The following is a 26082-nucleotide window of genomic DNA, read 5'->3' on the forward strand; positions in this document are numbered from 1 at the left end:
CGTATAAAACCACTGTTGTTTTTTCAAGGCTGACCATAAGCTAATCTAAGTCCAAAGATTGTAAATAACACTATAACAGTAAGAAAATATAACAAACTAAAGTCGGAACAAATGAGAATTTAAATACTTCAAAATTTGCATTCATGCACAACTTCATTTCACCTTCATTTTCATTTCTCTATAGCCATTTGGCGCTTTATCAGAAAATCAATATATAACAAGCCACTATAAAAAAAATTTATGCAAGAAATTTTCAAGTTGACCTAAAATTTGAGAACACACATCAACACCTATATAAATGGCCAGCACAAGCTTCCATGGCTTTGTTTGTTCCTCCTATTTTTGTTTAATTTCACTATGTTGAAGGCTAAAATAAATTAAATATTCCTCGTCACTCCTCACTATCGGCTGAAGTGGTCCACGCTGGGCATAAGCACCGAGCAAGCCACAGGATAACTCTGTCATCCTAGGATAGGTTCAACATTTCTGTCAGTTGACTATAATCCCATAAATGCAAGTTCTGGTACACGAAAATGGCACCAACCGCAAATACAACAGAAAGAATTGTCACGCTCTTCATGCATCCATGGTCTTGTGACAATCTTCCCAAAAGGGCTTTGCAGTACTTGTCTGCATCCTTCAATAATGCATGGCGAGCAGCATCATCCGCCTTAGCCAAGGCCTTTTCATTCTATAAAGACAGATTGAGATATGACATAAGTTTCTCTTGCCAGTTACAATATAGTAAAATTAGGTTCAAATAAGATGCATCCTTTACAATGACACGGCTGGAATAATATATCATCTAAGATAACCTCAGTATTTAGATTCTACTCTCAGTACTCAGGCCTAAGGATTTTGAAAATATGTCAAAGAAACATTAAGATATGCTGCCTGAGATTAACTAGCCTAAGTATACTGCTGTTCTCAATTCAATTAACCCCATTTTGGGACCCTTGGAAGAACTTTCACAGAGCTTTTAATGGCTTATAATATAAGTGGCTAATGATAAGTTCACTTTAGCTTATTTCAATAAGCTAAATGGGAAAGCTAAACAAAATAAGCTAACAGGAGAGTTATAAGCCATTCTCATAAAATTAAAACATCTTATCAAGGGATTACGACTCTTTGATGATAAGCTCTCATTTAATAAGAGTTCAATTAAGTTGTTAAAGCTCCCTTGATCATACAAGAACAATTTGTAATATAGACCGAAACTTCAACATGCATACTATAAAGGTTGAGTTTCTCCAACCATTGTGCTAATGTATTTACTAAAAACGGAAATAGTTTACCTTTTGACTGAAGCTCTTAAGAGTTTCCCTCAAAGGATCAAGAGTAGGATGTTTGATAAAGTATTCCTTCCATTCACCAGAAAGTATTCTTAATACAACAATACTTGCTTCAAGGTTATCCATATAAAGCAAATCCTGTTTCGCAGTATTAAATACATGTTGAAATGTGTAGGAAAAGAGTCACTAGGAAAAAAACTGTAGAAAACAAATGAAAAGAAATTGTTAAATATCATTCCCTTGTACTCACCCATTGCTTGTAACATTCAGGGTTCTGAGTCAAACACCAAATAAAAATGTCACTTGCCTCCTTTGATAGGTCCAGATTAGCTGTAAAAGATTCAAGCCTTTAAGTTTTCACACTAAAGTACAACACCAATTCATTCAACTTAAATAATAAATACTTGAGAGACAGCATACACTACAAATAACAAGTAAATAATGTGCAAGGAAAAAAAAGATGGCATTCAACATTAACTAGACATTACCTTTTCCCGCAGCTTTAATTGCAAAGCTTAGTATCTGTTGTGCAAGATGCTTTATTGCTTTACTTCCAGGGGAACCGGCAAGGGCAACTTCTCTTAACGTTGGATAAACAGCTTCAAATCTTTCAGTGGCCTAAACAAAACATACAAATACCAAAAGAGTAACTCGGCTAAACCAATGATCGCAATGCAAGTGACTACACAATACACAAGATTCTTTAAAAAAATCTACCTTGACCCGGGCTGAATGAAGAGGGAAAGTAACTCTCAATAGAGAATCAAGTGCCCATGGGGGCACAACACGCTCCCCCTTTCTGACAGCCCCACTTAGCAAGATAGAGTGAGCTTTAGGAAATGTGATAATTCTGTTTCAAAAATGAAAAAGAACAAATGAAGATAAATCATTCAAGGCAAGAAGGAGCAGCCAAGAATTCTGCACTAGTTACGTTAAACAAATCAAGGGAAGTTACTGTCAAATCAAAAAGGTTCCTAACCTCTCAACCAACTGTAATATCAAGTCTCTTGACTGTGGATTGCAACCAGACTTCACACTCAGCATCGGCAAGAGAAGATATACCCACAAGTACAACCCCATAACTAGATCTCCTTGAGAAGCCTACACAAATCTTAATCCAGTTACAAATCCATATAATAACTTTTCCGAGTATTTGGGGTGGGGGTACTAAATCATGTTTAAAACACTCACCTGAGTTATCACCCAAACAATGACAGGGAGTTTATCCTGTCCTTGATATTTTTTATTCTCCTTTAATATTGGTAATAAGCTAATCAAGACATCAGGTTTTCGTCGAAGCACCATTGTTAAAACCACAAACATGGCAACCTGTAGTTCAAGTGATATACAATATTCTCACCAAATATTCGCTGAATTATATGCTATAGCTCATGTAAACATGTACAGCATTAAATTAACATTATAAGTTTTTGGAATGATATTTCAAAAAGTTATTAGTATTCAATCAAATTTGGGGGGCATGTTGCAATCAATAATAAGTAGAAAAAAAATTATACAATTTTGATTGAAAGGAGTCAACCAAGAGCCAAGTTGATCCTAGAACACCAAGAAGTTTATCCTTATTGATATTGATAATTTGATATCTAGCTTCATTTCCAGAAATCAGATGCGCAACCACTCAAAGCTGAGGATCAGACTGCAATAGGTAACTGTCCAAGGAGGCACAACCCACATCCAAACTTTTCCCTCTCAGCCTCAATGACATATCCTTGCCATCCTTAAATCCTAATGCATTTCAGTCTCATATTATCTCATAGGACACATAAAATAATAACCCATTCTCATATTGTTTGACAAGCTAGTCCATCTCTATTGCTAACAAAGCTAAGGAACCACAAGAAAAAAAATTCAAGATCTAAGACAGATTTGAGAATTGATCATTTTATTTCGAATATTTCTATATTTCATATTAAACAGGGAATGGAACAACTTAGTTAAGACTTAAGACACTAAGAAAAAAACTCAGTTGAATTACAGTCATCTATAAAATTCCACAGTAAAGATTAAATGAAAAACTCCTTAAAAATAAACATCAACATTCAGAAAAAGTTCTCATTATCAATGACATCCTACAAGGCTAGAACAACTCATACAACCAAGCTTTAACTCACTAGGTGGCATCAGCTATCTTGATCCAGAGGAAACTATTTACCATCTCTCACAGATACAGATACTAGCCCATATGGAGACACAAATCAACAAAAATGCAAAGTTTCTTTCTGTATTATTATAAATAAATAAAAAAGCAAAAGAAAAATAATATAGGAATGTACTTGTCCACATTAAATTTTAAGAAATGCAACACCTTTAAAAAGACTACGCCAAATTGTGCATCATATAATGGTATAATTTCAAAGGGTACCTGAGATTTCGATGATGATTGCTGGACTGCCTTCTTAACTCCCTGATGACTGGCAAGGTCTGAAAGAATGCTGTCCAACGACCATAGCACAAAGGAACCAAGTGCTTCATATGATCGATGACTGATCCAATCCGTTGATATTTTGTAAATATCCTCAGATATATGCAAAAGAGGGATCTGTAGGGAAAGCCAAAATGATAAGAAATACTAACAATAATCACTGAGCAAGGACCACTAGCTAGCATCCAAACCATCAACAATGAGCAAAAAAGAGCATTTTGCATTAGACAGATAATTACAGAAGGCACATAATTCAGCAACATTTTTTCACGAACAATATAAAATAACAATCAGATCAGAACTCACTCATGCAATTCAAAATTCTATAGCATACTACCATATGTCACGCGCATCACAAAATCGTTCAACTTTCTTTTCCAAATCATAATCCAAATTAAAATAAAAATAAAAAAACAAAAAGGAGCAGAAACAACTCACATCAACAATCTTCGCAACGGTGGACTCTTTGAACGTCTTCAGCCACGGGAATTGAGCTGCACTCACCGACGAGAATGCGCGACCGAAGTAGTCAGCAAATCGCATCAGCATAATATCTTGCTGCGATTCATACGAAGCCTGCGCAAACGCTCACATTCAATGAACAACAAACAAACGAATCACAATAACAGCAGATCAATCGCGAAAAGGAAACACTCACGGTAATCTCAGCGAGAAACGCGTCGAGATCATCGGCGCTGATTCTAGAAGCAGCTTCGGCCACCGTCACCTTCGGCTTCTTCGGTTTCTTCTGCTTCGCCTTCTTCACCTCCTGAACGGCGCTGGCTTCATGCTCCGCATCGCCGTCGTCTTCGTCGTCGGAATGCCGCTTCGATCTGCTCGGAGCGGCGGCTGCAGCTGCTTCAGCCTCGGAGGCGATCTGAGACTCGAGTAGTCGGCGGCGGCTGTGCTCGGAATGGCGCTGAACAGAGCTGAAGACATCGGGGGAAGGATCGGCGGCGAGAGGCTGCTTGGAGGAAGACTTGTTGTTGTTGCGGTTGCGCTTGTGATACGACACCGTTTGCCATTGGTTGTTACTTTTGATTGTGGTGTTTTGCGTGGTGAGGTTCCTTCTTCTTCTGTGAGCTTCTTCTTCTTCTTCCTCTTGCTCTCTGAGAATGGCTTCGATGAGAGCTGAAGTCTCATCCATGCTATGGTTTGAATCAACGCGCGCGCTCTGTTACTACGTCGAAGAAGAAGAAGATCGAGACGGCGTCGTTGTGGAGAGAGAGAGAGAGAGAGAGACAAAGGGGGTAATTAAGCGTAAGATGATGACAGAGAAAAGACACGTGGGTGTTTCGTTCTGCTTTTTGAGTTTGACATCGTCTTCAATTCATCACTCGATTACGAGTTACGACATTGTTTTTATTTATTTGTTTGCATTATCCGTTGAGTTTTAATCACTTTTTCGGCAAACGTTTAGAAAAAACACAAAATCAAGAATGTACTAGGATCTGTGTTGCTGTTGCACAACATAAAAACTTTTATCCTACATGTAACACGTTTTAAACAACAACAAAAATTGAACCATGAGTAAGTAAAAAAAAAAAAATATTACATTACCAACAACATATTTTTTTAAATAAATATGTAAATATTTTCATTAGTATGAAAACATTTTAAATATTACACATTTAAAACGTTAATAAAGTACTTACTTACCATAACATATTTCAAAATAAGTGTAAATATTTTCATTAAGTATTACTAAAGTATTACATATTTAAATATTTTAAAAATGACGATAGTCAAATCACTTGTTTTGTGTGATACATTAAATACATGTTTTAAGAACACTTTTCAACAATTGATGAAATTTATTAGCATTGAAAAATTTATGTTGAAAATAACTAATGTACTTTTAATGACTCATTAAAAAATACAGTATGAAAAATATTACTACTACAATATAAAAAAAAACATATTAAATCATTGTTAAAAATAAAATACGTTGATTATAGTACTAATAATGAAGACTTTTTTAATTACCCATTAAACAATAACACTTAAATTAGAAAAATGTCTTCAACGCAATTTTATTTTACTTTATCTTAAACAATTAAATATTTTTTTATGTGTTTTTTTCTCTGCATTTGATATTATTATTTAAAAGAATTTAAAACCATAAATGAAAGTCAGGTTGGTCTTTGCAGTAATTGTGTAATTGTAAAAAGAACGCATACTCCAAGTGCTACACTGCACATGTGTAAATATATAATATCCTTTTACGTGAGAACGAGAATAAATATTTTTAATCGTTGAATTAAAATTAAAGGTGATGAATAAAATATTAAATAAAAATATCACGTGTCCTCAATTATACTGAATGATATATGATATTTTCCAATTTATTATTACCGTACTCACTTTATTATTCTCAAATCGTATCTGACATTCATAATCCTTATTTCTGAAAGCATCTTCCTAATTAGGGTTCTTAAGATATTGATTAAAAAATTAAAAAATATTTATTCTATAAATCATAAGATTTTAAGCTAATTTTAATAAAAAATATTTCTATTTAAAGTTTTTTAACGAGTGTCCTTCGCCTTTTTTTGAAATTCTGAAATTGTTGCTATCTGACGAATCAATTGAAGACCTCTCCCGCACGTTTGTCTAATTGATTGCAACTATTCGCATTTTCTAGTGTGATCTTATTTTTAATGTACGTTACACTTGCACAAGAATAAACCTAACAAACCATAAACAATTAGTTTTATATTAAAATCAAGGAATGCATGTGCTCTATAAAAGTTGAATGAATAAGTTAAGTTTAACTTAGAGAAATTTAATTCTGTTTTTTTAAGTTTTTCTTTGAATTTCACACATTATTACAACAAATTTATTATAAGCAAAATATAATAGATTTGTGTTTACAACATATTCTACAAGAGATTCTGTAGTTTATTATTGGCTAAACACTATTAGAAAATATGTTTTCTACATTGGTTATTTATGACTTTCAACATCGGTTTTTCAACCAATGTTGAAAGTACCGACGTTGATAGTATTATCGTTAACATCGGTTTTTGAAAAACCGATGTTAACGTAAAATTACCAACATCGGTTATATAAATAACCGATGTTGCTAATATGAATTACACCCAGAAAATGTATATTAATGTTGATAGTTAATATCGGTTTTTTGTAAAAACCGATGTTAACGAATGTGTTACTGTTGACAGTTAACATTAATTTTTTACAGAAAACCGATGTTAATGTTCGTTAACATCAATTTTCTGTAAAAAAAACCGATGTTAACGAATGCATTACTATTGACAGTTAACATCAGTTTTTTAAGGTGATTCTCTTCAAAAGAGAAATCTTAAAAAATGCACATGAAAATTTATGCTCTTTCTATTAAAAAAAACTATAATCATATTTTTTTCTATGCAAAGAAAATTATATGCTCTACTGTTTATTATGTAAAGAATAAAATAAAAATTATAATAAGAAAATAAGATTAATAGCACCAATATTTTCAAGTATGTTAATTTGTTTTCTCTCTCTTTTAGAAACTCAACCCCCCGCACTCAATACTATACCACGCATCAAACATACACGTCATCTCATTTATCTCTCAGAACATTCATCAAACACCAGTATGCATCTTATTTAACATTTAAATCTCAACACAAAGGAATCAACAGTAGCCTAAGAATTCTTGCATTGCATTCATTACATCAAACATCAGGTATGCATCTTATTCATTGCATTACTATCACTAGCCAAGCAAACAACGAAACTGAGAAATTTGAAGATAACCTGTGTTTAGTGAACGATTTAAAGCAAAGAGATAATGAGGCTGCTTCTTGCCTTTCTTCTGGAAGTTTCACGCCCTTTTGCAGTTCCCTCCCCTTTCTGCGGTGAAGTCAATCCAATGAGGCTGCTTCTTGCCTTTCTTCTAGAAGTTTCACGCCCTTTTGCCAATCAAGTCCTCTCCTTTCATGCCCCTTCCGTTTAAGATGCAAAGCATCGGGTTTCTTTACTTATTTAAAAAACTATACACGCTAAAATACTATTGGTACGTACATGTAACACGTTTTTCATCTATATTTTGTACTGTCGTCCTAATTTTATTCTAAAACTTGTTTATTTTTATTTTCTGAACTTTTATGTGATGAGATACCAATTACGTACCCGTGCTAACTTTTAAAATATAGATTCTCAGGTTTAATTTCAATTTTTTGTTTTTTAATTTTATATTATAATATAAAATTAAAATTTACGTACAGTATATAAATTTCATACTGTAATATAACCTTCTGGCATTCTTTTTTTAAAATTTCCCATTTTCCAATATTTTAGATTCTCTGGTTTAATTTCAATTTTTTATTTATTTATATATAAATTTAGTATACAATTAATTTTGAGAATGCTTTGTAAATAAAATAAAACATTAACATGTTGACGTTTTTAATAAACGAATATTATATATATTAAATTAATATCCATCATGTTTTTTTGGCATGATACTCGTTATAAAAATAATTCTAAACATTTCATACCAAAAAGAATATTATAATTTCAAACATTTAGTATAAAATCATTATTTAACAAATAATTAATAACTCACCGTATTATTACATAATTACGGCATGAAGTACAGACATGAAACAATCATGCCAAAAAAACATGATGGATCTTCCCTTATTTTTAAAAATGAAAATAGTGCAAGAAGTACAGACATGAAAATTCTTACTCCACTAAAAATATTAATTAATGTCAAAAGATTATATTCTTCTTCAAATACTTGAAACTATTGTTACTGTTAAAAGTAATTTTATAAAATTAAATCTACTCAAATCTTATTCAATATTAATTATGTTTAGACGATAGATTGCATTTTTTTATTTTATATTAAGAGTGGAATTTTTCTAATGATTAATTATAAAATTTGATAAATAATTTTGTAATCAATAAAAAATGTAAAATGAAAATTTATAAGTTATATCAAATAAACTTTAAATAAAAATGTTATCTTTTTATTTTTTGCTGATTTAAATAAAATGTTATCTAGGCCTTGTCATTTCCAGACTTAGCACTGAAGAAATTATAGTTAACATAATATTTTAAGATAACCTAATCATTATATAGAAAATTATTCAAGCTTTTTTTTTAATGCAGAAAATTGTTGAAGATAAAATGCATGTGTTTCGGTGCTTTTTGTTGTTTAATCTTGCCTTAGAGTTGAGTGGTTGGCTGGATGAGCAGGGAAATCTTTGGACAGTGATCATGACTCATATAAGAGAGGCATTGAACCTATACAATAAAAAAAAAGCCTCTAAACCAAAAGCAGCCAAAATTAAATTGGAATGATAATATTTACCGATATAAATTAATTAATTGTTGTTTGTGTCGAGTTTCATCAAGATCTAATTGACCTATCTCAGCGAAATTTCTAATGTTAAAATTGGAGGAGATACCTACAAAAGGGACTCCAAGTAAGTTAATAATACTTTGAGATGTTTATATATCTATCATGGGGTAAAAAAACGTATTTAGGGATCTTTCCTGTGACTTATATATACATGTATGATATCAAGCTTAACACATTTAGTATGATCCATCATGTTTTTTTGGTATGATTTTTTTATTAAATTTATTAACAAAAAATTCACATAATTAACAAATGTGGTTAAAAATAATAAAAAAATGACAAATGTAATAAAAATAAATTACATGTGGATTATAATTAACTCTAAATTTAAAGACTTAAAACATAATTTTCGTGTCTCATGAAAATATTTTTATTTTTGTTCTGAAAATTTTGTTTAGAAATAATGAAAATATCATTTTTTTTTTAAATTCTACAAATATATGAGATAACTATAATTATTTAAATTAAACCACTGTAACATATATTTTCAATAAATCAAATTAATATATACAAATATTTTAATTTATTTTTAATTTAAAGATAATACGATAACATAAATATAGTAGAATTTCATAGAATTTTTAAACAATATTCTCCATTTACCTTTTTATGAAGATTTTTTTTATTTTTATAATAATTAAATAAAAATATATTAGTAATAAATTTTAATTTTTTTACGATATAATTGATTTTACCAACATTCTATAAAAATTCTATAAAAGTTAAACTCTATTATTAAAAACAGTTTTTTTTTTCAAATTAACTAATATCAAATAATTTATATAAATGTGTGTTATATTTAAATGATAATCATGAAATAATAAAATTAAAATTATGAAATTCATTTTAAAAATTTAGTTTAATTTTTAAATGTTTACCTTTTGAATTTATTATTGTTTATTAATTATTATTTTTTTAATTAAAATATAATTAATAATGCAATATATGTTTTTTTTTAAATATATAAATAATTAAAAAAAGTTTATATTAACATCGGTTTTTTCAAAAATCGATGTTAACGTATCACATGTTAACATCGGTTTTTGAAAAATCGATGTTAACTAATGATGTTAACATCGATTTTTTGAAAAACCGATGTTAAGAATAATATTTTATTTACAAATATGCCACCGCGTTTAACTTAACATCGGTTTTGTTCAAAACCGATGTTAATAAACCGATGTTAAAACTGCTTTTTGTAGTAGTGAAATTTTAGTTTAAACTATAAAATCATAAAATAAGACTCAATAAATTAATAAGTAAGACTTAATTTATATTTGACAAAACTAATTGAAAAATTAGTTAAAAAAGTTTGAAAAGTTAGTTAGTAGTTAAAAATTGAAAGTTAAAAAATTAATTTATTAAATTATAAATTTTCAATAAAATTAGTTATTGAAGTAATTAAAAAGTATAAAATGATAAAATCATAATTTATTTTAAAAAATACTATTTTAATTAGCATTTCAAAAAAACACGATAAATTATTAAGAAGAGACTGAAAAAAATCTATTTACCAATCAATTTGACAAATTTTTCAATTAATAAAAAAATTAAAAACTCACTTAAATATCCAACGAACCACTCCTTAAAAATTGTGATTTCAACTAACAAAAAAATGTTAAAAGTATGTAACATATTTTCAATGAAATAACTACTGACCGGAATTATTTAAGGAATAGTACATATAACTTACAATTTGGTATGTGTAAATTTAGAGTACATATAAAGTCTGGAACCCAGTTTGTTCCTTCAAGCTAATAAACCAATAAAAACTTTATCCATGTTTAAGACACTGACTTTAAGCATAATAAACCAATACAACTTTATGATAAGAAACACAGATACAAGAAATTTTATCTCAATTTCCTTGTTTGCATTTATTTAGGGTTAGCAAAATTCTAGAAACATTTTCCCCTGCAAAGCCCAGTTAGATAATCTAAAATTATGCATTAATAATATGTAACACACATAAAATAAAATACTCTTTTTTTCTTTACTTTACCGTCCACATATGGTTTCGCACAAGTGCATTTTTTTTCATCCAATCTTCTAATTATTGTAAAGACTTCTCAACGACTTTAAGTTGACTTGCTAGTAGTGATGTCAATGTTTCGAAATTTCCTATGCAATTACGATTGTTTTTTTTAAATTTAGGTAACCTTGCACAAAACTCTTGTTCCAATTCTATAATAATAAACGCACATCTTACATCAATTTTTGTAGAAGATAATTTTGAAACTTTAAATAATTAGTAAACAAAAAATTAATACTATATAATTATCTAATTTTACAAGGGGTTTATAACGTATGGTTTCAATATTGAACGTACGACAGCAATTAAATTAAAAAAATAAATAAATACTCATTTTGTACTTTTATTACTATTCCATAAAGAATATATTATTTTTATTTCTAGAATATAATTTTTAATATGTTAACATACTTCGAGTAAATTACAAAACACTTTGCAATTTCGTCTAATAAAATTCACACATTTTTTCCCTACAATAATCTCTATTAATTGTTAGAAATATACGTACTAGGCTGACACTTCATGTTAGTCAAAACTCAAAAAACACATTACACAAAAATCAAGGAAGGTCCGAAAGGATATCTTGTTAGTTTCCGGGGGGAATCATAGCAGTGTCCATAATTTATTCTAAAACACATATTTGACACTATTAAACAATTAGGTAATCACATGTAAAATAATAGTCATAAAAATCAACCAACAAATCCACATATCAATTGTCAGTAAAATGTATTTCAATTAAATTCATTTCATAACACAATGACAAGGCTTGCAAATAAATTAAAAACCATTCGAGCATTATTCATTTGTTAGAGGCAACACCATTGTGCTGATGTACATATCTCCACAGATAACCTGAAGAAAAGGCAAAATTTGGACTTTTCTCGGTGTTTCTATAACACCAACGTCCTCCTCATACTTAAAACTCAAAAGTTAATATAATTACACATAAAAGTAGTTATTTAGAACTTAGAAGGTGTGGACTAAAACCCTGAGGGGATAAATACAGACCTACAACCACTCCTCGTCATAAACGTTCCCCAGGGGAAATCAAAGATATTACTAATTGTTACAGTATTAAATTTCTTATTGTTTTGACTTTCAATCCCAACCCACCCAATTCAATTCAATTCAAATTCAACACCGCGTTTAGCTCAGCAGCAACCATCACCATTCACCACCACTCCCTTCACATCTTAACGTGACGTTCCATTATGACAAAACCAAACCATCACGCGTTTTCCGTTTATTAATTTTCCTTCCAAATTCCAAGTTGCAGATAACGCGCACAGTGACAACACACAACACAACACCAACCAATCGTTTATAATATTTTATCCACATCATTCACCATGCACATCTACTACTCGTTACGAAAATATAGGCTACGACTTTTCCTCTTTCTGTTTCTTATGCGTTCGTTTAGAAACAAAAATATCTTACAGCATACTGTATTAATTTCGAATTTGCAAATCGCGCAAAAAATCTGTTAGAAAATTAAAACAAAACAAGAAATATCGCAGTGCATGAAATTCAGAATCAGTAATCATATTCATGAGTTTTAGTGACAAAGGAATTAAGAAAAACAACCATAAGTTTTCCATGAAAAGCAAGAATTATCATCAAATAACTAGAGAACTGAGTCCTACGAATATTCTACTAATCCTACTTGTTCGTTCTTCAATCTTCAATCCCTAACCTAACACCTAAAGCCACATGTCACGGTAGAGAATGTACAGAGAACATGTTAATAACTACTTTATGTGCAGTTCTTAGCTCTTTCTAACAAAACATGAAGATGCGTAATCGAACGTACCTTTGAACAATGAACTTATTATTGGACTATTGATTTAAACCTAATTAAGAGCGAGTCATCATCTTTTTGAATTCCTCGAAGTTGACGTTGCCGTCGCCGTCGCCGTCGACGTTGCTGATCATTCTCCGGCAGTCACTGAGGGAGCACTTCTCGCCGAGATTCCGGAGCACGTGGTGCAACTCCTTCGCGGAGATGAGGCCGTTCTTGTCGACGTCGTAGAGATCGAACGCGTCGCGGAGCTCCTTCGAGTCGTCCTTTCCGGCGCCGCCATTGCAGTGAAAGTCCGCGAACTCCTTGAGGTCAATGAAACCGTCGCCGTTTTGGTCGAGCTCCTCGATCATGCGTTTCAACTCCTCGTCCGTCGTTTTGGATCCGAGCGCGGAGAGCATGTCCTTCAGCTCTGCCATAGAGATTTTTCCGTCGCCGTTCTTGTCGAACTTGTTGAAGATCTGCTGCACTTCGTCGTCCATGATCAAAAAGAGAGTGAGAAGCGAAGATGAAAAATCGCAGGGTCTCGAGTGCGTTAGGTTTTTTTTTTTTTTTTTTGGTTCTCACGCCAAACGGAACGGCGTTAATTTAGGGTTTGGTTGTTGTATTTATAGTGCGCCGTTTCTTTCACGCGGTTTCTTACTTAACGCGTTAAATGAAAGTGGGGACCACTGGCTTGATCAACGGCAATTGAGTGTAATGGACGATAAGGGAACGATGACGAGACCATTAGCCAATAGTATTTCGACGCGTGTCATACACATGATGGAGTGCACGAGAATATCGTTTGTGTGTGGGGAGTGGAGGAAAAACCAAAAATTATAGAAACAATTTTGGTATGAGTTAATCTTTTGCAATTAAATAGAAGAAGGACAATTTATTTCTATAATAAATAAAAGTCTACTTATATACGAGTGTGGGGTTAATGTCCCTTTCTTTCGGTTACGTATACAATGTGTATGATTATTATGACAGCTTAATTAATCATATTGTACCCTCGTACTTGGTAGTGGTACAACATCTACAAGTCTATAAAGGCTTTTTTTACTGCAACAATATAAAGGCTATATAAATCTGTTTTATTTACATTTTTTGTTGTTGCTTGTTACAGTGAAGTATATTTGGAAAATGGACCACCAGTGAAGTATGTGATTTACATGTAATTGGAGGTTAAGTTACCGGTTGGTTATAAATAGATGGAAACAAATAATGAAAAAAAATCTAAAATTCCAGTTAGGGGTTATTTTGTAAATAAAAGTAGTAGATCCCAAATAATAAGAAATTAAAATTGTTGAAATTGGTGAATTTAAAATCAATTTTTAAATCATCTACAACATAAAACTAAATATAATGCGTAAAACTAACCATATGCTCAATGCACCAAGACACATCACGTCCAGTGATACAATTTTCTCATGCAGGTAACGAAACGTAGAAAATCAGAAGAAAGGCAGTGACTATAAATAGGAACTAGGAGTAAAGTAAGGTTTCATGCAGGTTTAATTATGTGCACGATCCACAACACAATTTCACATGGCCAGCTTGCTCTATGTGGTTTATGGTTCGACTCTGCTAACTTGACAAACAACATTATCAATGATTAATTAGCTCTTAGTAAAATGTATTTTAAAACATAAAGTATAGTTATATAACTAATTGAAAATAAACATTTTAATTTTTTTTATAATTTCATAATTTATTATATATGTACAAGGCACTTAGGGGTTGTGCATTTGTGGTCTCTTTAGGTGGCTCTTAGGCTCTATATTTTTAGGAATTTGGTTCTCTATCATAGAGGTGTGTGGGTTGGGATGGTTTCTAGGCTTAATTGTTCATGGCAAAGGGTTTGTGGTGGTACTGCATATTGAGGGAGTGGTGACCTAAGCAAGTGGTAGTTAATGTTTGCAGGTGGTTTGATGTTGGCTTTTGGTTCTTTCTTTGTTGGCTTGGTTAATATAGGGGGTGGAGATTCTGTTTAGAGGTTGCTATGGGCAGTGTATCCAAAAGGGGGTGGTTTTGACTTTTCTATTCTGTGTAATGTGCTGGAGGTGTGGGTATATTGGTTGTTTGATAGGTACTGGTTCATAAAAAATAAAAATAAAAAGAGTTAGGATTTTATTGATGAGATCTCCTTTAGCCTTGGATCAGTGATGAATCCAGGTTAGGAAGAGATAGTATGCATATAAGTTATTCCTCACAGTATTTCCACAATCTGAGATTTTTCCACCCAAACCAGTCCCTATCTAAACAGAATACCCCTAATCGTCTCTTCCTATCTCTTCATAGCCTATCTTTGCCAAATTCTATTGAAATTCTAACTAACACTGATTAACTAAACTCCCTTAACTACCAGAAACCAACCCATTGGGCTTTACCTAACATAGAAGCCAGCAAGCTATAAAAGAAATGCGTTTGTTCATGAAGCTGAAATTTGGATGTAGTAAATGTATAAATTCTTCAATAATCAATCAACAATATGAAATCCTTCTTCATTAGCATTTAGAATAATCTAAGTTTCTCAAATTTCTCAATGTTTTGCTGACTTTGTTAACCCACCCCCTTCTTATGGCTCTTGTGTATGGTTCCCAGAAATTGAATCCTACATTATTATTATATTGTATAACACTTAGTGTTTTATGGCCTTGTTTGCTTGTTGAGTAGATCCATTTTACTAGACTTAAATTTTACAATATCAGAATTATGTCCATAATTGCGTGTTGCTGATTTTCAATTGTGCCCTTTACTATATAATTTTTCCTGCTGTTGAGTATGAAAGGCAAATGAGAATCTGATATCAAGATAAGTAAACTCAAATTTTGAGCATTATTCTATTTTTTTTTATAAATCAGAAGTCATAGTTAGAGTTTCTCTTGGAAATTCATGCTCCATAAGAGTCTAATGCTTTATGCAACATGAACAGGTTGGTGAGGATGAATTTGGATATATGCTTGCCAATATACTCAAGGAAAATAATGTAAACAATGAAGGGATGCGTTTTGACCCTGGTGCACGAACTGCTTTAGCATTTGTTACATTGAGGAGTGATGGAGAGCGAGAGTTCATGTTTTATCGTAATCCCAGTGCTGATATGCTGCTCCAAGAAGATGAACTTGATTTGGACCTAATCAGAAAGGTAAAAACAAAAGCAGAATTTGTGGTAGTCAAACCAAAGCAAAATGTATGCCAGAATCCACGTGAGTTCTTCCAAGGGAAATGAGATCACTATTAAGCAAGTTATTCAACATTATTTATGTTGCATTTTTCTCATCTCAAGTAATCTTTGTTCAGTTACTCAAAATTACTTCATTGAACCAGTACCTTGTGAATTGTGTAAACATTAGAACTCACTGAGTAAGGATCTAATCTAAGGCATCGTTTTGATTGCTTATATAGCATTATTCTGTAGTTTAAGAACTCCCTTTCAGGTTTCCTTAATATCAGGTAAAAGATCAAAATGATTGCCAAGTCTATGTTCCTTTTAATATTTTCCACTTTGACTCAATTCATAAATTCTAGTAATATTGTTCTATTATTTCTTTCTGGCAGGCCAAGATCTTCCATTATGGCTCTATAAGTCTTATAACAGAACCATGCAAATCAGCACACATTGCTGCAGCAAAAGATGCTGGTGTAGTTCTGTCTTATGACCCTAACCTGAGGCTTCCGTTATGGCCTTCTGCGGATAGTGCAAGAGAAGGGATTCTGAGTATATGGGAGACTGCAGATATCATTAAGGTTCCTCTCCTATCAATAGGGCCGAATGTATATTCTTTAGCAATAGACTTTTTCTTGTTCCCTTTTTCAAGAGTACAGATTACAAGGGAATGGAAAAAAACAGACAACAATACCATCTCTAACAACCAATCTGATAATTATTCAGATAAGTGAAGACGAGATTTCTTTTCTTACAAAAGGTGAGGACCCATATGATGATGCTGTCGTTCATAAACTATTCCATCCAAACCTCAAGCTACTCCTAGTTACCAAAGGTGCAGAGGGGGTTGCAGATATTATACCAAGGTAAGCCTTCCAAAGATGCTACTTTCTGAAAATCATTTCAACTCTTGCTAATATTTGTTTTATGGTCACCATTTGGTGTATCTTCAAAGGTATGGAAGTAATACGTGCCAATTAAGTAGTTGTTGCATAAACTGTACTCTCATATTCCTATCAGATTAAGAATTGAAACAAGTTATTTCTACTTTCTAGAACAGCAAATGTGTATGTCTCTCTCTGGTGCCACTTGAGCTAAGGTTCCTAGGAAATTTGGGTTTCTTTCTTTCTTTTAAGTGCACTGTTGTTGAAAGACAACAACAACATTAGCTTTTTTCCACTATATGGGGGTGGCTACATGGATCACACTACTCCTTTGACTCGGTTAAAAATCAGACTTCTAGAGATACTATTTATGATGAGACCTTCTTAACAACTTCCCCTAATGTCCTTCTAAGTCTCCCTCTCCCCTTTTTCACTAAACTACAACATCTAATCTCTATAGGGCTAATGATGAAAGAGATATGAAATAATCAAACTTCTATTGGTGTCAAAGGCTAATGTCCTTGTTGCAATTCTTGCATACATTAGTTGGTACTGAAAATCATGGAAAACAATATCATGGATATTTGTTTATTAGTTGATCCACCGTGATTAACATCCATATCTTCTGGAATTTGATTACAAAAAACAACTAAAAAGAAGACCTGGAAAAGTTATTAGTTCTAAATTCTAATAACATTTGGTGCTAGTTATAGTGTACTAATGTATTATTGATAATAACTATGGAGCCTGTCCTACTATTTCTTTGCAGGAGTTCTGTGGTAGGGTCAAGGGATTGAAGGTGGATGCTGTTGACACCACTGGTGCTGGTGATGCATTTGTGGCTGGAATACTATCACAATTAGCTGTGGATCTTTCAATACTTCAGGTGAGCAAAATGTATATTAACCATCCCAAAAGTTTACACCACACAACAGCTGAAACTCATGTTGTACGAAACATCTATTATTGCTTGAATTATTAAAACAAAACTCAATCTCTTGCATCTTAATTATGCAATTTTATTCCCATCACCCGATGTAATACAGACAAGAATTGAAAAGTAGCTTGATTAAAATAATATCCCTGCACATGGCCACCCACATCTGAGGTTAAGTCTTATGAATTTAATTGAAATGAGCTAATGATATAAAAACTTCTTACACTGTCATTCAATTATAGATTGTCATGTATGGTAAAATTGACGATTTTTATGATTTATGATTGCAGAAAGAGGATGAGTTGAGAGATTCTCTCAAGTTTGCTAATGTCTGTGGTGCATTGACTGTGACCGAGAGAGGTGCAATACCAGCTTTGCCCACCAAGGAAGCTGTTCTGAATGCTATGCTTAAGCCCGTATCCTAACTTTACCAGCATACTCTTTGTAATTATGTGAATCAGTGAAGATCAATTTTTTTGTTTGGAGGGAAGTATTTAAATTCTTAGGAACTTGTGAGCTAGTGCAATAAATAAGAACTGATCGTTTCAATAATTTGGCAAATGCTGAGTTCAAGCAAAATTCTACCAATCCAAATTATCCAATCCAACATTGGGTAATGGAGAATCGTTCTCCATGCATCAATTTATACTACTACTTGTGACTTACTTAGGATAATCTGAACAAGCACTTGGGAGGACCAAACCGAGCCCAAGGAAACAAAATTAAGATAATCTGTATTGAGAAAGCTCATATCTGTACCTAATGGGATCCTGTAAAAGAAAATTTGGGGGAGAATCCCACCAAGAAATGCCTATGTTTTGAGCACCAAATGAGGTAAGTTTGTCCACGCAACCATTGCCTTTCCTAAAAATGTGAGATATCCTAAAGTTGCATGAATTAACTAACTTTATACAATTCATCCAACGGGTAAATGTATACCAACGCAAAGAGCTTGGGTTATGGTGGCATATTGAACTTGTGACCAACTTAGCAAAATCTTTTCAACCAATCTATCATGAAATAATTGTTATATCTAGAATCAATACTCGTGATATTATCTAATTGACGTATTGAACTATTACGGAGTAATTGCTATGTCCAATTTGTAAGTATTCATAATTTTTTTTAGGTGTAAATATGTTTTTTTTCTTTCTTGTAAGTTAGTTTTTTTTTTTTAAGTTTATTTTTCTAATTTCAGTTCCTATAAGTTTGTATCTTTTTAATTTTTTTTTCCTGTAAGATATTTTACTTGATTTAGTCAATGTAGGTTTATGTTTTTTCCAACTTTGGTCCTTGTAAGTGCAAACTTATGTGGTTTGTAAATGAAAAAATTTAAAGTCTTTGAGACCAAAAATAAAAAAATGTTAATTATAGAGACAAAAACATATTTAAGTTTTTTTTATTCAAGTTAAATATAAAAATAAAAAAGGAAAAGTATATTTAACAGAAAATATTTAAAATTACAAAAGAGATGTACACAATTTAGTAGATTAAATAATATTTATTAAATTGATAAATATAAAATAAGAATATTTTGTTTTGTTAGTTATAAAAAAGAGAGATAAGAGAAAGGATTTAGAGATAAAATGAAAAATAGATTTAATTGTGATTTTAATTTATGTAAATATAATTAAATTTTATTTTGGTCTTTAAAAAATTGTTAATTTTGATATTAATATTTTTTTCTAGAAATATTTTTCATTTCTTAATAATAATGTGACATGGATCTAACTATACAATAGTAATTATTCTGAGGAGACATAAGGCAACATATATAAATATATGTCACCTTATCAGTAAGTAGTGGCAAGGATTATTTTGGAAAGTTTAAAATTTATAAAGACAAAAACTAATCACAATATTTTAAAAAAAATTAAAAAAAATATCTTTCCCTAAACAATAATAAAGTAGAAAAAAAAAAAAAAGACATGCAACGCAAGAAGCATTCAAGAAAAGACTTCGTAACAAAATTGTCTTTCTTTTAGGAGTGAGAACTTTCATCAACATTTGACTCTATATTTGTCTAAACTTCGTTACCTGTGTTGGGCTCTTGTGCGATTGATTTTCTCGCCAATGGATTTTTGGTTATGAGTAGTACAGATAACCAAAAATCCATTTTGTACTCTGGCAAATGACTTTATCGAGGGTGTTGCTAGGTGCACCCAGCATTATTGCTGGTGCATCCAGCACTTAAGGTGAAATGACGAAAATATTCTTGATCCGTAAGTCATTTAAGTTGATCCGTAAAAGCCTTACGGATCAACTTGATCCGTAAGTTTTTTATGGATCAAGTTAATCCGTAAGACTTTTATGGATCAAGTTGATCTGTATTGTTCCGTAAAAGGTTTACGGATCAAGTTGATCCGTATCAACCTTACGGATCTACTTGATCCTACGATTTATGGACCACCCTCACACACACCCATCACAAATGCGAAAAAAGCACCGGGGCAGTTTTGGTATTTAAAAAAAATGTTGGGTGCACCAACAATAATGCTGGGTGCACCTAACAACACCCCTTTATTGAATGGATATCATATTTGCTTTTGACATGGGTCTTGTTTATCCAAGTATCGTTACCTTATTAAAATAATCGAATTCATTAAAATGATATATTACTTTTATTTCTTTTTACATGTCCTTTAAGATTAGTAGCGGAAATACAGAGATTATCGTGTCTTTGTGTATGTATTTATTTTGTGTTATATTATTTTTATATTTATTATTTTTTAATTGATGTATATATTAATTTTAATTCAATATATTTTTCGAATACATGTTAATTTATATATGAATTTTCTTATTTTTCATACTATCTTTTGTGTATTGTGCCTAGTCTATCATATTTTAGTAGTATTAAAAAAATATCTAATTTAAAAAATACAAAATCAGCCATGTGTATCCATATTTTTTCACTAAAATTGAAATATTTTATCTTATTATTGGGTTATAGTATAAAAAATGTGATTATTATATAAATAGATATAAAAAAGTTATAAATATTAGATAAGTTACTCTTCTTATTCCTTAATTTGTTTATTTGGTTCAATTTGATCCTTTATTTTTAATAGTTTTAATTAGATCTCTTATTTTGTAAGATAAATTAGACTTGATTTCTTTATTTTTAAAAGGTTCAATTTGATCTCTTGTTGTGTAAAATGAATTAAATTTGGTCTCATTTTATTCTATTAGCTTCAAACATTTTTTCTAAAAAAAATACAGCCAAATTTGGTTTAAATTATAATTAAATTGAATTAATTTTTTTAAAAATAAGAAACGTAATTAAAACTTTTAACAATAAAAGACCAAACTAAATATATTTTAAAAAATTATGACCTATTAAAACTTTTAGAAATAAAGTAAAGAAATTGAACCTACAGTAAACCAATTCCAACCATAACTTAGAGAAAGATCCCGAACCTCCATTCCATTAATTTCCCAAACATTTTCAACCATAGATAAGTATAGTAAAAGAGTTGTGCACTATGACCAAGTCTCATTATGGTTGTGCAAAAAGGGACACAACACCCCGATATTAAAGGGTGTCCTTACATCACGGGCACCCTCCCTCTTTAAGAACCTTTGACCAATCTCCAATTTCAGTGCAACTCCAAACTAAACTAACTAGAAGAAACTCTTTCGTTGTCATACACACTATCAATTCACCACACAATGGCTGAAGATCCTCAAGACGTAGCCGATAGGGAGCGAATTTTCAAGCGTTTTGACGCCAATGGCGATGGCCAAATCTCTTCAGCTGAGCTTGGGGAAGCACTCAAGGCCCTTGGATCAGTCACAGCAGAAGAGGTGAAAAGGATGATGGAAGAGATTGACACTGATGGAGATGGCTACATTTCATATCAAGAGTTCACAGAATTCGCCAAAGCCAACCGTGGCCTAGTCAAAGATGTTGCCAAGATTTTTTAACTTAATTAGCCCCACTGCTCTTTTGTAATTAATTAACCAGAGATGTGATACACATGCAATAACTTGTATAACATGATTTCTTGTGTATCTCTTACTATTACAATAATTTGTTATATAATTTGTTGTACAAGTAATATTTCTCTTAATTAATGAATTGAATTTCATTGTGCTATGTTGTCAGCAACCAGAAGAGAAAACGGTTTGCGTGCGCATGGTTTATAATTTTCTATGTACATGATGATGGCAATTAGAGATTCATTCATTTCATTATGTCAGCCTCTTTTGGACCTTTTTTTTTCACCTTAATAGTTGGGCTGTTTTGCAATCTGACTTATTTTGTATATAAGTATTATATAACAAGGTCCATGCTCTAGATGCCAACATAGGTACACCAAGCAATTAGAGATGATCTAATCTTATTAAATGGAACCTACTTTAAAACACTCAAATTGTAAGTTTGTACGTCATCTAAACAAGTATGTAGACACATGACCTTATTTTATACTTTATCTATATTCAACTATTGTTCATCAATGCCAAATTGGCTTTGTTGTGTGGGTGTGTGTTCTTTGAGCCTGAATCGGTGGAGAGAGAGCTAGAACAGGGTCTTCTAAAATTTGAATGTTCTAGAGCCAAGAACTCATAAGGATAAACAGATAAAGTTTTCCTATACTGATATAACATCATCCACAAAGAATGAAAACAAAATTTAATTAAAATATTCTACCAATAAATTGAAAATGTTTTTTTACTATTTATCACCGGATTAAAATTGTTAATTTTTATAATAATTATTTCAATATATATATATATATATATATATATATATATATATATATTTAAATTGATTTCTAATTGATAGAATGTGCGGAAATTAAACTGGCCATAATATATTACACTTTACCCCTTTGGTAAGGGAAAAAGGTAAAGGAAAAAATGTATAAACAAGAAGTATATTCCTTTGAATTTTTATTTCTACTAACAACTTGAAAACATTCACATCTAATCCCTGCACAATGGTGAGAATCATGGCAACAATGATTCTCAATGACCATAGAGAAAATCATCATCCTCACACTCTGAAACTCCTAGCATTGCCAAAGCCAAGTGACTTTTCATCTCATTATTTGTTTCTTGTAATTGAGGGTAATAATCAATCACATATCCATTACCAAAATAACCAGATTTCCTTCTTCTAGAGAGTACAGGCTCTACTTCTCCTTTCAATATTGCAACAATCTCACCTATGCTTGGCCTCCTAGATTCTTCACTTGTAACACAGGCAGCTGCGGCATCAATCATGCGAGCCATTTGATCTGTGTAACTCAAATTGTATTTGACTTGAGAATCAAGCAACTCTTCAATGGCTCCTTTCCCTTTTCTCAGCAAAGGTTTAGCCTGCAAATGAATGTAAAATTGGACGTGTGTAAAAAATATCATGTCCATTTGTAGAATTTTAGTCACAAGTAAATAAAGTAATCAATATATATCACAATACTTTTTCATATGATAAAAAATTAAATTTTGTCTCGACTGTTCAACCAAATGCATTAGATATCTAAGATCCTACTTAGTTTAAAAGAAAAATGTTTTATGTTTCTATTTTAATTTTCACAATAAATATAACAAAAAAAAATCACCATGTTTCAATTTTATTACCCATTTTCAAAGATTTCTTAAAAAATCTTTAAAATCAGGAAACTAAAAAAAACAAAGAAGTTAAATGACATTGTTGTAATTATTAGTGAAATAAAAAATAGAAATTAAAAACATTTGCTTGGACTAAATAGTCCTAATTGTCATATTTCACAACTGGATCAGCCAATTTTATTATAGAACCAGAAAAAATGACAAATTTTCAACTTTGTTCTGTTTCTCCTAGTCTTGTAGAAGTTAGAAACTGATGTAGAAGTCATATAAGCTATATGATAGCTTTGTTAATTAATTATTTGCTTAATTGATATGAGTAATTGATGTTCAGAGGGTTTGGTTATATAAAATTACAATCCATAACATTTGATCATTAACTCACCCATACTACCAAGTTTTCCTCTCCAGGGGTTCTTTTTGCTTCAATTGGCTTGCGGCCAGTTAAGAGCTCCAATAGAACAACTCCCAAAGCGTAAACATCAGTCTTATCTGAAACTTTTCCATGTTGGAAATACTCAGGAGCCAAATAACTGTTGAGAAAATCCAAGTATAAAATACTTGATTTTAATGATCATAATATGAAAAAAAATAAGGCAAAAAGCCAAAAAGATCCCAAAGATTAAATTTCTGAATCAATATGAAGGGGTTAAGTTCATACCCAAATGTTCCTTTCACAGTTTTGCATAGGAAAGGAACTGAAGGTGCAGAAGTCCATGAAGCTAGTCCAAAATCACATAACTACAATTTAACAAAAACAATAAGAATGATTTGTAAGGGATTCTAATGATACAATTTGCACTATGGTATACTCCTACTTATCAGCAATAGAGCAACACAACTTACCTTGGGAATCTTCTTAGAGGAAAGCAGAATGTTTGAGGGCTTAATGTCTCTATGAACAACACATCTTTCTGTTCCATGATGCAGATAAGCCACTGCTTCTGCAATCCCAATTGCAACTTTGTACCTCACAGACCATGGAAGTGGTGAACTACCCTTCTTCCTCCCTATAGAAAAAGCCCCAAACTATAATCAGTGAAAATCATGAAATTCAATTGTAATCACTGCATAGCAGGTGGAAATCAAGTAAAAATATAAGAGAAAATGAGTACCATGTAAGTGATGCTCTAAGCTTCCCCCTGACACATACTTGTACACCAAAAACAAACCCTCCTCTGAGTCAATACAAAACCCCACAAGAGGAACAACATTAGTGTTATGCAGAGAACTAGCAATCATCAATTCTCTGCAAAACGCCTTGACACACTCCTTGTCTTCCTTATCCAACCTTTTAATAGCAACAGAAGTCCTCCAAATCCCAACTCTTCCTCTAAAAACACAGCTCAAGGCACCTCTCCCCAACACTCTCTCTGTCCATAACAAAACAACAAATCACAATCTCACACAAAGGAATCAAATTCAATTCAATCAACAGAATATCCACACACGCACGCCCACACGTACAAGTTACCTTTGGAGAAATTGTGAGTAGCAGACAGAATTTCATCATAGCTGAACCTGATCAAAGTGTTGGCCACCGGAGACAAGCTTTTCTCCGGTGACTGTATTCTCCTCCATTTTAACTCCTTCACTTGAGACTCATAGTCCAAATTCACCATCAAAAAGGTTGCAGCAGCAGCAGAAGCAGAATAGCTCATGTTGAAGGACTCAACCTCAACCTGAGAGCAGAAGCTGAACCTGAAAGACGAGTGAACCGATCGAGGGTCAGCACTCGCCAATTCTGCTCCAGAATCCGCCAGCAACCACGCCTTGTTGTGCTTCAAAGTTGCCTTCCTTTGACCGTTAAGGTCGTTATTGCCGCCACAAGGAACAACACCAACACATGCGAAAGCATACTCCCACATGGTTTTTTTCAAAAAGGTCATGAGTTTGTTGTTATGCCTTTTGTAGTCAGAAGGGTCATTTCCAACAGCAGAAGAGGAAACGAGTGCATTGGTGTCACCAGAACAGGTTCCTTGAGAGGAACACAAACTCATCATGAATGAAGTAGAGAGAACAAAAGGCTTAGAGAGAAAAGATAAAGAAGAAAAGTGAGGAGAAGCTTCTTTGCTTCTTGTTAGATTGGAGCATAGTTTTTTTTTTTTTTCTCAACTGCACAGAAAAGAAGAAGAGAGAAAGATGGGAAGTGGGTGGAGCTGTCTTTGAATAATTGAAATTGGACTAGTGTGAAGGTTGCATCAAAGTGAGAGAAGGTGAAGAATTGAAGATGACCTTGCCTTTTGAAGATTTTAGTTATGTTATGGCAAAATGTTTATAATAATATAATAGAGGGAGGAGAGAGCATGAACTGATGGTGAGAATTGAGGAAGAGAATCTTGTGTTTTAGAGACTGAAGATGACACAAGGTAGAACACACACCAGGGAATATTTTTCTGCATAATTTAGTTGTTTAAGTAGGTGGGAACTCATGAATAAAAAAACATACATATAAAAATAAGAAGAAACTAGCTATCATGTAATGATTCTAATACGCATGCATTTTCACTTTCAATAACAAATTTAACAAATAATTGTAATTGAATGGATGGGAAAATCTACTAGAAAGTCAACAAATTTTTTGT

General features: G+C 32.0%; 4 protein-coding genes and 1 pseudogene across 5 annotated transcripts; 2 read left to right on the forward strand and 3 right to left on the reverse strand.

Moving 5' to 3' along the window:
* Positions 1–140: 140 nt before the first annotated feature.
* LOC100805286 (transmembrane protein 214) lies at positions 141–5069 on the reverse strand. 2 transcript variants are annotated; one of them, XM_003544944.5, is made up of 10 exons: positions 4394–5069; positions 4174–4311; positions 3676–3852; positions 2484–2621; positions 2272–2393; positions 2010–2142; positions 1781–1910; positions 1543–1622; positions 1296–1430; positions 141–691 (listed from the first exon to the last, which is right to left on the reverse strand). In XM_003544944.5, the coding sequence occupies exons 1-10, from the start codon at positions 4880–4882 to the stop codon at positions 467–469; spliced, it is 1767 nt and encodes a 588-aa protein (XP_003544992.1). In that variant the 5' UTR covers positions 4883–5069; the 3' UTR covers positions 141–466. The 2 variants fall into 2 exon arrangements, with proteins under 2 accessions (XP_003544992.1, XP_006596507.1); XM_006596444.4 differs by having other exon boundaries at positions 4174–4293; positions 4394–5051.
* Positions 5070–12673: 7604 nt separating this feature from the next.
* LOC100806182 (probable calcium-binding protein CML18) lies at positions 12674–13560 on the reverse strand. The gene has a single exon (XM_003544946.5). The coding sequence runs from the start codon at positions 13428–13430 to the stop codon at positions 13005–13007; it is 426 nt and encodes a 141-aa protein (XP_003544994.1). The 5' UTR covers positions 13431–13560; the 3' UTR covers positions 12674–13004.
* A 1115-nt stretch (positions 13561–14675) lies between these two features.
* LOC100819713 (probable fructokinase-6, chloroplastic) lies at positions 14676–18502 on the forward strand (annotated as a pseudogene).
* A 2949-nt stretch (positions 18503–21451) lies between these two features.
* LOC100806709 (polcalcin Nic t 1) lies at positions 21452–22108 on the forward strand. Its single transcript, XM_003544947.5, has one exon. It carries the CDS (start codon positions 21596–21598, stop codon positions 21848–21850), a length of 255 nt encoding a protein of 84 aa, XP_003544995.1. The 5' UTR covers positions 21452–21595; the 3' UTR covers positions 21851–22108.
* A 612-nt stretch (positions 22109–22720) lies between these two features.
* Positions 22721–26082, reverse strand: LOC100820245 (probable serine/threonine-protein kinase PBL7). Its single transcript, XM_003544324.5, has 6 exons — positions 24972–26082; positions 24613–24870; positions 24344–24507; positions 24159–24238; positions 23883–24030; positions 22721–23248 (listed from the first exon to the last, which is right to left on the reverse strand). The coding sequence occupies exons 1-6, from the start codon at positions 25498–25500 to the stop codon at positions 22895–22897; spliced, it is 1533 nt and encodes a 510-aa protein (XP_003544372.2). The 5' UTR covers positions 25501–26082; the 3' UTR covers positions 22721–22894.

Source organism: Glycine max, chromosome 14 (assembly GCF_000004515.6).
Source record: "Glycine max cultivar Williams 82 chromosome 14, Glycine_max_v4.0, whole genome shotgun sequence".
NCBI lineage: Eukaryota > Viridiplantae > Streptophyta > Magnoliopsida > Fabales > Fabaceae > Glycine > Glycine max.

What these genes read in the sequence shown, in the direction of transcription:
- LOC100820245 (XM_003544324.5), bottom strand. Translation starts at nt 25,500, where the DNA reads ATGATGAGTTTGTGTTCCTCTCAAGGAACCTGTTCTGGTGACACCAAT. An exon ending in TACTCACAATTTCTCCAAAG is followed by an intron (nt 24,871 to 24,971) that starts GTAACTTGTACG and finishes TGTTATGGACAG; the next exon opens with AGAGAGTGTTGGGGAGAGGT. An exon ending in AGGAAAACTTGGTAGTATGG is followed by an intron (nt 23,249 to 23,882) that starts GTGAGTTAATGA and finishes ATTCATTTGCAG; the next exon opens with GCTAAACCTTTGCTGAGAAA.
- LOC100806182 (XM_003544946.5), bottom strand. Translation starts at nt 13,430, where the DNA reads ATGGACGACGAAGTGCAGCAGATCTTCAACAAGTTCGACAAGAACGGC.
- LOC100806709 (XM_003544947.5), top strand. Translation starts at nt 21,596, where the DNA reads ATGGCTGAAGATCCTCAAGACGTAGCCGATAGGGAGCGAATTTTCAAG.
- LOC100805286 (XM_003544944.5), bottom strand. Translation starts at nt 4,882, where the DNA reads ATGGATGAGACTTCAGCTCTCATCGAAGCCATTCTCAGAGAGCAAGAG. An exon ending in ATATTACAGTTGGTTGAGAG is followed by an intron (nt 2,143 to 2,271) that starts GTTAGGAACCTT and finishes TTTTTGAAACAG; the next exon opens with AATTATCACATTTCCTAAAG. An exon ending in TTCATTCAGCCCGGGTCAAG is followed by an intron (nt 1,911 to 2,009) that starts GTAGATTTTTTT and finishes TGTTTTGTTTAG; the next exon opens with GCCACTGAAAGATTTGAAGC.